Genomic DNA, 13,608 nt, shown 5'->3' with positions numbered 1-13,608 from the left:
AAGCAAATGCACGCAACAGCATTCACACATGTGTTGACACCCATAATGCAATGCCACCCCGCAGGCCCTGCCTCCCATACATGCACACGTGACCCCCCCCGCACTCCCACGCTTGCGCCTCCCGCCCCCCCGTTGTCGTGTCCCACTCCTTCGCTGACGGCCGGGTCAGGGAAATCCGAATCAGGCGTGCCTCTGATTCAGCTCTGCCAAAGTCCTAGCAAAGTCCTCAGGGCAGGCAGGAGACCAGAAAGTGACTTCAGCAAGATATGTTTAGACTTTGCCTGACTCAGAGAATGCCAGAAAGCAGATCCTTTATATAGGCCATGGGGTGTGGCTCCATGACTCAGCAATCATTAAGGCCTGCCCCTCCTTCCTTCTGTTGCCTCCGCCTATCAAGTCTTCTGACGCGAGGGTCACTCCAGTCTGCAGCTGTTGGCAATTGACCTCCCTCAGGCTCACATGCTGTGGGATAGGGGGAGGGGTCTAGTTGCTCCGTTTGCCTGGGCATGGAGCCAGAGCTGGGGGCTGGAGATATTTCCTCCTCTTCAGCCTGTCTGGGCATGGAGCCAGGGCTGGGGCCGGGAGGCATACTAGAACATTCCTCCGTGTTCGGAAGCAGATAAGCAGGCCCCGGCTGTGGTGAGATTGGGCGAGACACAACACCCGTGCTCTTTCGCTTCCCATGTATGTGACCCCCTGCACTCCCCCGCCTCCCATGCACGTGACCCCGGCCCCCCGCGACCCCCCCACGCTCCCCTGCTTCCCGCACAAGTGACCCTCCTGCGCTCCCACGACCCCCATTTTGGTGCTAACAGGCCTCCCTGAATCCTCCTGGAACCAAAAACGGGATGGGGGAGGCACCGCATGCCCCCACCTGCCACACATGCGCATGTGTCTCCTGGCAGAGACGCCATAATCAACTGACTGGCAGGAGGCACATAGACATGCGCGGTGGAGCTGACCCGGGCAACAGCTCGTGTGCTCGCAGAGATGGCTCCGCTGGCCACCTGTGCCATAGGTTCGTCATCACGGCCCTATACCATTTCAGACACACGGTTGTCCAATCTCTTCTTAAAAACTACCCGTGTTGAAGCATTCACAACTTCTGGAGGCAAGATTTTCCACTCATTATCTATTCTAACTGTCGGGAAATTTCTCCTTAGTTTTAGGTTGCTTGGATTGGAGGAATCTTGGGGACTGCAGCCAAGAAATTAAAAGAGGCTTTTCCTGGGGAGGAAAGCTATGGCAAATTAAGACAGAGTACTAAAAAGCAGAGACATCACCCTGCCAACCAAAGTGTGTATAGTCAAGGCTATGGGTTTCCCAGTTGCAATGGATGGCTGTGAAGGTTGAACCATAAGGAAGGCTGAGCACCAAAGAATTGAGGCCTTTGAACTCTGGTGCTGGAGAAGACTCCTGCGAGTCCCTTGGACTGCAAGGCAAATAAACAAGTCAGTCCTAGAGGAGATCAACCCTGACTGCTCTTTAGAAGGCCAGATCCTGAAGAGGAAACTCAAATCCTTTGGCCACCTGATGAGAAAGGAGGACTCACTGGAGAAGAGCCTAATGCTGGGAACGATTGAGGGTAAAAGAAGAAGGGGACGACAGAGAAGGAGGTGGCTGGATGGAGTCACTGAAGCAGTTGGCGTGAGTTTAAATGGACTCCAGAGGATGGTAGAGGACAGGAAGGCCTGGAGGAATGTTGTCCATGGGGTCGCGATGGGTCGGACATGACTTCGCAACTAACAACAAAAGATTGGAGGAAACCCCTTGGAGGCGGAAAGTGGGGGGGATGCCCAGAGGGGATACAGGAATGTCGCATGGACAATATTGAGTGGTGAGATTCGCAACGATTTATTTCAGGGCTCTAAGCCAGGTGGGTCTCCCAACCAGGCTGTCAGCTTTGGAAGCCATACTAGGCCGAAGGCTTCCATGCGCTGCCACAATTCTCCTCTGTGGGAAAGGAGGGGAGGAGGATGGTAGTGCAAGGCATGATTAGACATAACATCATTTTTTTTCCTGCCGGTCAAGGTCAGGCTGGGTTCACATCTGGAGAAGGAGTGGCCGGAGTGATGCTTCGACATGGGACGGTTGAGGATCGGAGCATGTGACCGACAGAGGGGTCATGAGGGTGGAGATTTGGGGGTTTGTATTACTGAGGGACGAACCGGAATCCCCAGTTTCGGTTTTCCTCCAACTGTGCCACTTTACCTATGCTAGTAAAAGAACTTTGAAAGATGTTGGTTTGGTTTTGGAGTCTTTTCTGCAGGAGGGGGTTTTCTGGAACCCTGACACAGGTAGCTTTTGAGACTTGTGGATTTCAACCCCCAGAATTCCCCAGCCGGTTTAACCAACATAATTGGCTGTCTGGGTGGGGAATTCTGGGAGTTGAAATCCACAAGTCTTAAAATTGCCTACGGTTAAAGAAAAATACCCTGCCCCAGATAAATATTTGACGTTATTCCTCTTACAGTTATCTTTAGGGGGAAAAAAAATACAGCAAGCAACATGTGCTCTGTATTTGTACCTTGTCAGCGCGGTGCTTGGCCATATTCGTGGTGCCCGTTTTCAGCTGCGCAGAAACCTTTTGCAATATGTCAAACCAGCTATGGAAGCAGATATGAATACAGGGTTAGGATTCGCCTCCGTGATTCAGACAACAATAAAACCATTTAAAAAATGGAACTGGGCTAACAGGAGCAGCTTCTGCCAGGTGTGTTCATTCAACAATAAAGCAACTTTGGGCTAGGTCTGGTTTTATTTATTTTTATTTATACTTCACATTTCCTAACCAGCCATCTTCCCTTGGTTTTAACCATCTGAAACACATCCCTGAAAAAAGCTTCAAATTGGCTAAGTCAGGGGTCTACGAACTTGGCTCTTTTAAGACTTGTGGACTTCAACTCCCAGAGTTCCTCAGCCAGCAAAGCTGGCTGAGTAACTCTGGGAGTTGAAGTCCACAAGTCTTAAAAGAGCCAAGTTCGCAGACCCCTGGGCTAGGTTAATAACCACTGCCATTTTTTTTTCATTTTATTTCTTTTAGTTTGCCATCAAGGAATCTTGCGAGCCTCGGAAACAGATTCAATTAATAAGTGCCACAGGTCCTGCAATCCCAGACTTAAAATACGCTTTTAAGATGCATGTAAAAGTAAAGTAGCATTTGTATGCCGCTTTTCCAAAGCGGCTAGCCAGGGGTGGGATTGAAAAATTTCAGCAACCGGTTCGCTGTTCGGTTGCTGGGTGGGCGTGGCCATGGGGGGGAGGCGTGGCCTCCTCAGCCTCCTGCACCACAGGGGGGAGGGGCGTTTTCGCCCTCCCTAGGCTCCGGAGGCGTTCCTGGAGCCTGCAGGAGGGTGAAAACAGCCTCCCTGGGCAGTGAAGGCCCTCCGGAGGCTGGAAATGGGCCCAATTCCGGACTTCTGGTAGGACTGGTTTTCTTGGAGCCTGCAGGAAGGTTTCCGGACTTCCGCTAGGCCCGTTTTTCACTCTCTCAGAGCCTCTGCGCGTACCCTGCACTTAACCTGGCATCCAAAATGGGTTGCGTTGAGATTCCTGCGAGGGGAGGGGCGGGGTGTCCGGCGTCAGCCAGTCCTTGGAACCACCGGTTCGGCGAACCAGATTAAATTTAACATCTGGTTCACACGAACCGGCTGAATCCCACTCCTGCATCTAGGTATCTTAAAACTCTCAGCATAAAAACAGCCATAAAACCTTTATAATCCCAACATCTTAAAAGTCTGGGTGTGGTTAAGGGACTTTCCAATTTTTGAATTTTTGGTTCCCTGGAGAAAAAAAAAGGCTGCTTTTCTTTTCAAAATAGAGAATAATTTGCTGACTGGTTTTTGCATATGTTAAAGTTTAAGTGGATCAGGTTCTAGCATAGAAGTTTTTTTTTCCCCCAATAACCATCCAGCTGTCAGCTATAGCAGGGGTCTCCAACCTTGGTCCCTTTAAGACTTGTGGACTTCAACTCCCAGAGTCCCTCAGTCAGCAAAGCTGGCTGAGGAACTCTGGGAGTTGAAGTCCACAAGTCTTAAAGGGACCAAGGTTGGAGACCCCTGAGCTATAGCGATTCTGAGTGCTAGGATATCCGAACCCTGATAAGGAAGAGTAATTTGTTGTTAGTTCCAAGAAATCGCTAATTAAAACATTTAGATTGCCTGCAAGTTGTCTAGTCTGTTCACCATAAATCTGTAATTTTAAAATGGATTTCAAGCGACTAGGGAATTCTGGGAGTTGAAGTCCACATGTTCTAAAGTTGCCAAGATTGCTTTAAAAGCATGCAAGACTTATGTGTATAGTTCTCCTGCACCCACAGGTAGCCCTCGACTTACGACCGCAACTGAGCCCCAAATTTCTGTTGTTAAGTGAGACATTTTGTTAATTTGCCCCGCGTTTCGACCGCTCCTGCCTCCGTTGTTAAGTGAATCACTGCCGTGGATACGTTACATCACCGGTTGTTAAGTGAATCAGGCCACCTCCCCCCACCAACTTTGCTTGTCGGAAGGCCGCCAAAGGGGATCATGGGACATTGGGATGACCAGGCACCGTCATAAATAGGAACTGGCTTCCGAGCGTCCGAATTAAGGGAACCGTCGTAAGTCGAGGACCACCTGTATTTCAGTCAATTATCTAGACACGATGGCAAAACCGGTGCCCAGTTTGGAAGGAGAGAAGTGGTTCTCACCCTGAGGTGTCCCGTTCCTGCTCAGCCTGCATCATGTTCCTCAGACTAGCGTCGGCCAGAGCCTGGGTGAACTGGGTGTAAGGAGCCATGAAGCAGCAGTGATAAAGGCCCGGCCGTAAGCTGGAGGAGCCCAAGCGCTGGCACTTGCCCTGAGCTCGGCAGGAGTTGGAAGACAAGCTGTCAAACTGCGAGGCCAAGTTGGTGCCAAACAAGGTCTTGAGCAACTGGAGAAGGCAGGAAGAAGCAGCTTTGTGAAAAATTAAATGCCCAACGAAGAAGAAGAAGAGGAGGAGGAGGAGAAGGTGAGCCCTCAGCTCTGCCCTTAGGAGAGATGTCACTGTTGTGGCCCGCCAGCAGATTTGGACAGTGAGGAGTTTGGGGAGGAACATGGGCCAGTCCTGGAGTCTGGGGAAGGCTCGGATGAGGGCTCTGCGTCTGAGGCAGAGAGAGGGCCAGGGCCAGATTCCAGTTATCAGCTGCCTTCGGAGTCAGACATCGGTGAGGCAGAAGAACAGCTGGAGCCTGTTCCCAGTGTGCGCATGCGCAGAGTTGCCAGATGAAGGGAACAGCTAAAGAACAAAGGTCGACTCGGGAGTAAAGCCACAGGTGGATGACGAATGGCCCCTCCCAGAGGGAATAAAAGAGGAGCGAAAGGGGAGTGGAGTTTGCAGGAGATAATTAATTTGCTTAATTGGTTCGTGACTCTCGGAGACTCCTTGCCAAGTTTTGAAGATATCGGCCTGGCAGCTCCCCAAGCCAGATAAGGTCCGTGACTGTAAATTCTCCCTTGAAAGACTTTGCTGAAGGTGAATGAGAGGAATTTACTGTTTGTTTAATAAAAGGGGCTTTGTCGGGACCAGAATTCTGCTTCGTGCTTTTGGGGGAAGCCTGGGTCAGAACAGGATGGGACCAGAGCTCGCCCTAGCTGGAGGTCTCGAAGGGGAGATCCTGCCCCCTCCTTTTGTTCTTCCTCCCTCCCTCCCTCCCTCCCTCCCTCCCTTCCATCCAGCTTGCTTTCTGCTTATTGATTTGATTTCTGAATGGCCAGGAGAACCCACTGTGACTTCGGGGGCTCCAGAACAAGCTATAACCTGTATAGCTCCAGAATGTCCCCTTTGGAAATTTCAAGGCAGCTGAGATGATCTTATCCCAGCAAAAGCAGAAGCGGTGAGATGGTTACCTTCCTTGGGCATCGAATTAAACGATCTATCCCACTGCAAGTCTATGGCTCCGTATTATGGGGTTTTATTATGGTTTTATCTTAATTTAATGTATTATCTCCTATATTGCGTTGTCAACCCACACCCACAATCTCTCTCTCTCCCTTGTTTCTCTATATCTATATATATATCTTTCTATCATCTATATCTGTCTATCTACCTACCTACCTATCATGTATCTATCTCTGTCTGTCTATCTAGTTTATCTAGCTTATCTTATCTATCTATCTATCCATCCATTCATCCATCCATCCATCCATCCAATCTATCTGTCTATCTATCTATCATCTACAGTATCTATCATTTATCTATCCATCCATCCATCCATCCATCCATCCATCCATCCATCCATCCTATCTATCTGTCTATCTATCATCTACCTACTCTATCTATCTATCTATCTATCTATCTATCTATCTATCTATCTATCTATCATCTACAGTATCTATCATTTATCTATCCATCCATTCATCTATCTATCCATCCATTCATCTATCTATCCATCCATTCATCTATCCATCCATCCATCCATCCATCCATCCATCTTATCTACCCTATCTATCTATCTGTCTGTCTGTCTGTCTGTCTGTCTGCTGATGCTTTATTTAGAGGAACTCTGTCTATCAGTCAGGGCGTGACCTCTGTAGTTATGCTACAAATTGATTTGTAATGCTGCTGACCTCCAGCCAGTATTGTGACCAATTAGCTGTGGCCAACTCGCCCCGCAAGAGTTACACTATATAGTGGAATAGAATCATTAAAGAAAGGATGCCAAAGAAAGGGGAAAAAATGAAAGGTGAACGACAAAAATTAAAATATTTTTAGAATTATTTTAAATGATTAAATGGAATTGTTGAATTATCCCACAGTGAGTTGTCCCATTCCAAGCCATTCTTTTCCTCCCTCCCTCCCCCCTCTCTCCCCTCTTCTTTCTCTCTCCCTCCCTCTCTTCTCCCTCCCTTACCCTCTTCCTCTCTCCCTTTCTCCCTCTCTTTCTGTCTCTCCCTTTCTCTCTCTTTCTCCCTTTCTCTCTCCCTCTTTCTCTCTCCCTCTGTCTCCCCCTTTCTCTCTTTCTCCCTTTCTCTCTCCCTCTTTCTCTCTCTCCCTCTTTCTCTCTCCCTCTCTCTTTCTCTCCCTCTATCTTTTTCTCTCTCTTCTCTCTCCCTCTCCTCACCTTCTTTCTCTCTCTCCCTTTCTCTTTCTCCCTGTCTTTCTTTCTCCTTTCTCTCTCCTCCTTCTCTCTCTCTCTCTCTCCTTTCTCTCTCCCTCTTTCTCTCTCTCCCTCTCCCCCTCTCCCCCTTTCTCTCTCTCTCTCTCCCTCTCTCACCCTCTTTCTCTCTCTCTTTCTCCCTTTCTCTCTTTCTCCCTTTCTCTCTCTATCACCCTTTCTCTCTCCCTCTTTCTCTCTCTCCCTCTTTCTCTCTCTCCCTTTCTCCCTCTCTCTCTCTGCATGCTGTGTGCCCTAAACAGACCCCATTTTGAAGTGAGACAGTTGTGTCTCAGTTTGGGTTCAATTCTACACTGGGACGGATTAAAGTAATCCATTCAGAGGGATCCTGCTCAGGATGTAATGCACCTGATTCAAGGGAGAACTCTTCTCTGAGAAAGGCGCACGCACACACATTTTAAACGTTGTTACCTGCTGGACACACACAGTTGCCATGACTGGTTCTTTGCTGAAACAGGATTTCAGGTAACACAGAATTTCTTCCACGTACTAAAAACAGAAAGACAGAATTAGGCGTTGCCCACTTCATTTAACGACCCCACAATCTGGCCAAATGAGCCTGGCCAAATGAATGGAGCTGAGTGTTTACTGGCCGGATGCCCTTCCCTGTTGCCGATGCGGAGTTTGGTTTGGCAGATATATTCTCAGTTTGCCCAGAAAGAGAGAAATATCTGCCTCTACCTAGGATCGAACTCAAAGCCTCCTGATTGTGAGGCGAGAGCTCCACCCCCTAGGCCACCGCTCCACTCCCAATATAAAACGAATAATAAAGAATATGAAGTTCCTTGAAGGAAGACGCCTCTAGGAATGTTCAATGGTCAGAACGAATTCATTTCTTGCTGTTTGGATCCGTAATCCATCATGAAACCTGTTTCATTCAGACATTCACGGCAGTGGTGAAATCCAAATTTTTTTATTACCGGTTCAGTGGGCGTGTCTTGGTGGGCGTGGAAGGATACTGCAAAATCTCCATTCCCTCCCCACTCCTGGGGGAAGGATATTGCAAAATCTCCATTCCCTCCCCACTCCAGGGGGAAGGATACCACAAAATCTCCATTCCCACCCCACTCCAGGGGAAGAATACTGCAAAATCTCCATTCCCTCCCCACTCCTGGGGGAAGGATACTGCAAAATCCTCATTCCCTCCCCACTCCAGGGGAAGAATACTGCAAAATCTCCATTCCCTCCCCACTCCTGGGGGAAGGATACTGCAAAATCCTCATTCCCTCCCCACTCCAGGGGAAGAATACCGCAAAATCTCCATTCCCTCCCCACTCCTGGGGGAAGGATACTGCAAACTCCCCATTCCCTCCCCACTCCTGGGGGAAGGATATTGCAAAATCCCCATTCCCACCCCACTCTGGGGCCAGCCAGAGGTGGCATTTGCCGGTTCCCTGAACTGCTCAAAATTTCCGCTACCGGTTCTCCAGAACCTGTCAGAACCTGCCGGATTTCACCCCTGATTCACGGTCGCTGTGGAGCTTGGATGCTGCATGGAGGATCGCAGGGCTCCTGCTGGGAGCGCAGAGGTTTTGAAAGCTATGCCGAGATTGTGAAGGAGGCAGATGGGTTTGGCCTTTGTAGGCCCCATGACACACTTGGTCCTAATGCTGAGCTCTAATTCTTACCAATCAATCAAAACAGGACTGGAAGGGACCTTGGAGGACTTCTAGACCAACCTCCTCCCCCCACCCCCGCCCGGGGGCTCAAGCAAGAGACCCTAGACCATTTCAGACAGGTGGCTGTCCAGTCTCTTCTTGAAAACCTCCTGTGACGAAGCACCCACAACTTCTGGTGGCAAGCTGTTCCACTGGTTAATTGTCCTCACTGTTAGGAAGTTTCTCCTTAATTCCAGGTTGCTTCTCTCTTTGGTTAGTTTCCATCCATTGTTTCTTGTCTTGCCTTCTGGTGCTTTGGAGAATAATTTGACCCCTCTTCTTTGGGGCAGCCCCTCAAATACTGGAATATTGCTATCATGTCCCCCCCAATCCTTCTTTTCTCTAGACTAGCCAAACCCAAATCCTGCAACCGTCCTTCCTATGTTTTAGTCTCCAGGCCTTTCATCATCTTAGTTGCTCTTCTCTGCACTTTTTCCAAAGTCTTAACATCTTTTTTGTAATGCGGGGACCAAAACTGGATGCAGCATTCCTTACTAAAGGTTTATAAAGCGGTACTAATACTTCACATGATTTTGATTCTATACAACCAAGAATTGTATTATTCTTTTTGCGTGAGTGTGTGGGGGGCAGGCAAAAGCGTGAAGGGCTTTTCAAAACCTTATAATTTATTTATTTATCACGTCAATTTCTAAGGCTACCTGCTCTTTCGGAGTCAGAGCACAAGGCGCCATAAGCACCCGTTGTTTTTAGACATTTTTTCCCCCAATTTATTGTTTTTATAAATAATGCAAGGTGATGAAAATAGTTAACATGCCTTCTTCCTATTTTCCCCGCCGGAACAATCCTGTGAGATGAATTCAAAGCTCTGAACTAGTAACATCTATATGAATTAAACATGAATTATGCTTTCGTATGTTCCTCTAATCGATCTGGCTTTGTTGTGGTCCTCCAGCAGCCTGCGGAGCTGGCAACGGAGTCAGAAAGCCATGAGGCTGAGGAAGAGCGTGGGCCAGTCCTGGAGGCTGGGGAAGGCCCGGACGAGGGCTCTGCATCAGAGGCAGAGGTGGGGCCAGGGCCATCAGGGAGTGATGTGCAGACTCCGGAGCCTCCAGAAACTGATAGTAGTGAGGCAGAGGAACAGGAGGAGCCTGTTCCTAATGCACGCATGACAAGAGCTGCCAGAAGGCAAGAGCACCTCAAGCAAAGAGGACGACTCAGGAGTAAGGCCAGGAGATGACTGGCCCCTCCCATAAGGCTTAAAAGACCAGCAACGGCGTTTGTGCTCTTTGCCGGAAAACAACGTTGATAGCTTTGTCTTGTTGCATTTGTTTTGTATCGGTGTCTTCTGAACTTTTGCCAAGAAAGGCCTTTGGCAGTTTGCCTAACTGGACCAAGGTTGGTGATAGGACTGAGGAATTGTGTTGGGAGGAATTTGCTTTAATTTAGTTGAACTACGCTGAGAATGAAGTAATTCTCAGCTGTTCGAATAAAGTTTGCATGTTTTTACACTGACTGAGTTTCCTACGACCTACTGGGGCCTGGGTCACAACAGGCTTAGGGACATTTAAAAACGTTGTAAGCCAGCCTGAACCCACCTTTCCAATGTCTTGCAGAGTTGCCAGTTCTAAGATCTGAGACAGAACGTCCAAAGCTGATCTCAGGAATCCACCAAACTTTTCATTGACGTTTTGGAGATCGAGTGTAACCTTACCAAAGAAAGAAAGAAAAAAAAAAAAGAAATAGGAATTCTATTATTGGCCAAGTATGATTTGGGCACACAAGGAATTTGCCTCCAGTTCAAAAAGCTCTCAGCGTACATACAAAACAAGAAAGTGATAGGTCATATATCACAGTTACAATCATTAATCCTAAAATACAACGACAAGTGATAAATCGTAGATACCAAAAGGAGAAGGCAGTAAGAAAGATGAGAAGGATAATAATAACTTTAGGCCTGAGACAATGCTGTGGGAATTAGGTGTTCAGCGGAATGATGACATGGGGATGAAGGGGAAACATGCTGGCTCGGGAATTCTGGGAGCTGAAGTCCACAAAGTCATAAAGAAGCCGTAGTTCTCCACCTCTGCCTTAAAACCTGAGTCTTACATATTAAAATGGCTGGCTCAGGAATTCTGGGAGTTGAAGTCCACAAGTCATAAAGAAGCCGTAGTTCTCCACCTCTGCCTTAAAACCTGAGTCTTACATATTAAAATGGCTGGCTCAGGAATTCTGGGAGTTGAAGTCCACAAGTCATGAGGGGCCATAGCAGGGGTGAAATGCTACCGGTTCGGGCAAACAGGTAGCAATAAAAGCTACCGGTTTGGGCGAACTAGTAGTAAAAAAAAAAATGCTACCGGTTTGTCTGAACCGATATTTCCAACGCTCAGCTGTGCCGCGTGGTTTATATTCGCTAGAAAGGAGGAAATCTTGCTTTCTTAGCAAATCTAAATCGCGCGGCACAGCTGTTGCCCCCCCCCCCGCTGTTCTAGTTATCTTCTTAAGCTTCCTTTTTCCATGCGAACCATGCCTGTGCAGCATGCGTTTGGTGTGCACTGTGAATGCACGCACACATTGCGTGTTTGGCACACACTGTGCACGCACACATGCCACGTGTTTGGCGCACACTGAGGATGCGCGCACAGCGAATCGGTGGCAAACCTCAGTGGATTTTATACCACTGGGCCATAGTTCCCCACCTCTGCCTTATAACCTGAGTCTTGCATATTAAAATGGCTGGCTCAGGAATTCTGGGAGTTGAAGTCCACAAGTCACAAAGGGGCTATAAGGTTCCCCCTTCTGCCTTCAAACCTGAGTCTTACATATTAAAATAAATAAATTAAAAAAAGCAATAGCAGGGATGGCATGAAGCGACCCTGTAGATAAGCACAAAGATCTTCTTCTCCCTCCAAACTTGGAAATCAATGGATGGCAGAAAGGCTCAGTGTCGAGTGACGTAATTTAACAACACAATCTTAGCTAACAAGGCAGGTTTCTCGCAACTGGCGAAAGGAAAAAGGCTGGTTGATTACTACCCTAACCTTTAAAACAGATTGCAGATTTACTTGCAGACTGCAAGTAAAAAAGAAGCAGGGCAGAGGGTGGGTGTCGTGTCCCACTCCCACTCCGACGAACGAGTCAAGAAAGTCCGTAACAAACTTGGCAACGAAGCCTTTGCAGCTTGCCAAGTTCCTTCGAGGTTTATCAGAGCAAGCAGGAGTCCAAGTTGTGACTTCAGCGATAGGGTCCGATATCAGCAAACTAGATAAGACTTTGCTTGACTCAAGGTTGGAATGCCAAAAGCAGGTCCTTTATATAGGCTGTGGGGTGTGGCTCCATGACTCAGCATTTATCCAGGCCCCTCCCTTCCTTCTGCTGGCATCGCCTCTCAGATCTCCAGAAGCGAGGGTCCACCCACTCTGAATTGTCTTCAGCTGGATCTGCTGTCAGCGTCTGGGGAAGGGAGGGGTCAGAGGGAGTAGGCCCGAGTAATTCCACCACCTTGGCTGGCTTCCTGCTCTGAAGGCTGAGCCAAAGGAACACACGCTGTATGAGTGAGGTTTATCGGGCTTGTACTTTCACTCCTTGAATCCTCTCCGGGCATGGGGCCAGGGCCGGGGGCTGGTGTCATGACAGGCCGTTCATCTTCATTAACAGACTCGGAGTCTGATAAAAGGCCCGGTTGGAGACGGGAGGGGCCCGGCTGGGGAGAGGAAGGAGGACGAGTCACAACAGTGGGCTCCAGATTTTACAAAACACAAAAGAACCAGAGCTACGGGTCAACAAGCCCACAAGGTCTCCAGAATTCGTAGCACACGCAGCATGGATTGCTTAGGACATGTAGTTTGATATAAAAATACCTTATAGTTGGCGTAGGTGGCCTTCAGAACGTCGTAGAGCTTGAGATACGATGGGAGAGGATAGAAGTTACCCAGAGTGGACGAGGATTTACTTGGGGGAGTGGAGCTTGAAGTGTCACTTGGCCTGGGAGCTTATGAATCAAAGCAGAGAGAAAGGATTTTTCGAAATGACCATCAGAGCCATCAGAGTATTTCCTATATTATTATTAACACGCTCTGATGCTAAGGAGTTCTACTCCCCCTCCCCACCTGAAAAGAAATCTGTTCCAAATGCAAAACACAAGCAGAGGAGAGGAGTTTCACTTACAGTTCTACTTTAACAGCAGCAAGCAGCTTTACTACAGAACACTTGAGCTAAGCCACATCCAGCCGCCTTCCTGTCTCCTTCTTGCTCACACAGCAAATACTGTTTGAGTTTCCAAACACCCCTCAACTCTCTCATATACTGTCAGGATGCTAGCCAGATGAATACCGATGGATGCTGCGGGCTGGGACATTCTGCTCCCCCTCCCACTCTGTTCCAACTGCCAGTTGCATTATATTAACACACTCTGATGCTACGGAGTTACACATTCTACGTTAAGTTTCAGGCTGTAAGTGTCAATTTATCAAGCCCGAGCACATAGTTTCATAGCAAAGCACTGGTCCAGCTAATTCTTTAATAACGTTAAAACCCTTGAGAGCTTCTCTATCCAGGTAGTCCTCCTTCTAGCACGGATGATGTAACCTAGCTGGGTCATGAAATGTCTGCAAGAAAACAACCAAGCTCAAAGAGCACCAAGGAGCACACGTTATGACCAAAACGGAGCCCCAAAATTTTCCTCATTAAGAGAGATATTGGTGAAGCGAGACATTTGCCCTATTTTACAACCTTCCTTGCCACCATTGTTAAAGTGAATCACTGCAATTGTTAAATCAGTAACCCGGTGGTTAAGCAAATCTTGGCTTCCCCACCGACCTTTATAAATAGTCATTAAGTGAGCCACCGTTCATTAAG

The 13,608-nt window shown here is 48.1% G+C and overlaps 1 protein-coding gene across 3 annotated transcripts in view; it reads right to left on the bottom strand.

The window, feature by feature from the left end:
* Window positions 1-13,608, bottom strand: part of HTT (huntingtin) — a 126,412-nt gene that overhangs the window by 63,159 nt on the left and 49,645 nt on the right. For all 3 annotated transcript variants that reach the window (XM_058193447.1, XM_058193446.1, XM_058193448.1), the window contains 5 exons: window positions 12,612-12,742; window positions 10,350-10,460; window positions 7,547-7,624; window positions 4,688-4,911; window positions 2,528-2,606 (listed from right to left, as the gene is read on the bottom strand). In XM_058193447.1, coding sequence (XP_058049430.1) covers window positions 2,528-2,606; window positions 4,688-4,911; window positions 7,547-7,624; window positions 10,350-10,460; window positions 12,612-12,742 — 623 coding nt within the window. The remainder of the gene's footprint in view (window positions 1-2,527; window positions 2,607-4,687; window positions 4,912-7,546; window positions 7,625-10,349; window positions 10,461-12,611; window positions 12,743-13,608) is intronic.

The sequence above is a fragment of the Ahaetulla prasina genome, chromosome 8 (genome assembly GCF_028640845.1).
Source record: "Ahaetulla prasina isolate Xishuangbanna chromosome 8, ASM2864084v1, whole genome shotgun sequence".
Classification (NCBI taxonomy): domain Eukaryota; kingdom Metazoa; phylum Chordata; class Lepidosauria; order Squamata; family Colubridae; genus Ahaetulla; species Ahaetulla prasina.
The sequence above is the reverse complement of the archived record's forward strand: the minus strand, read 5'-3'. Positions and strand labels throughout refer to the sequence as shown.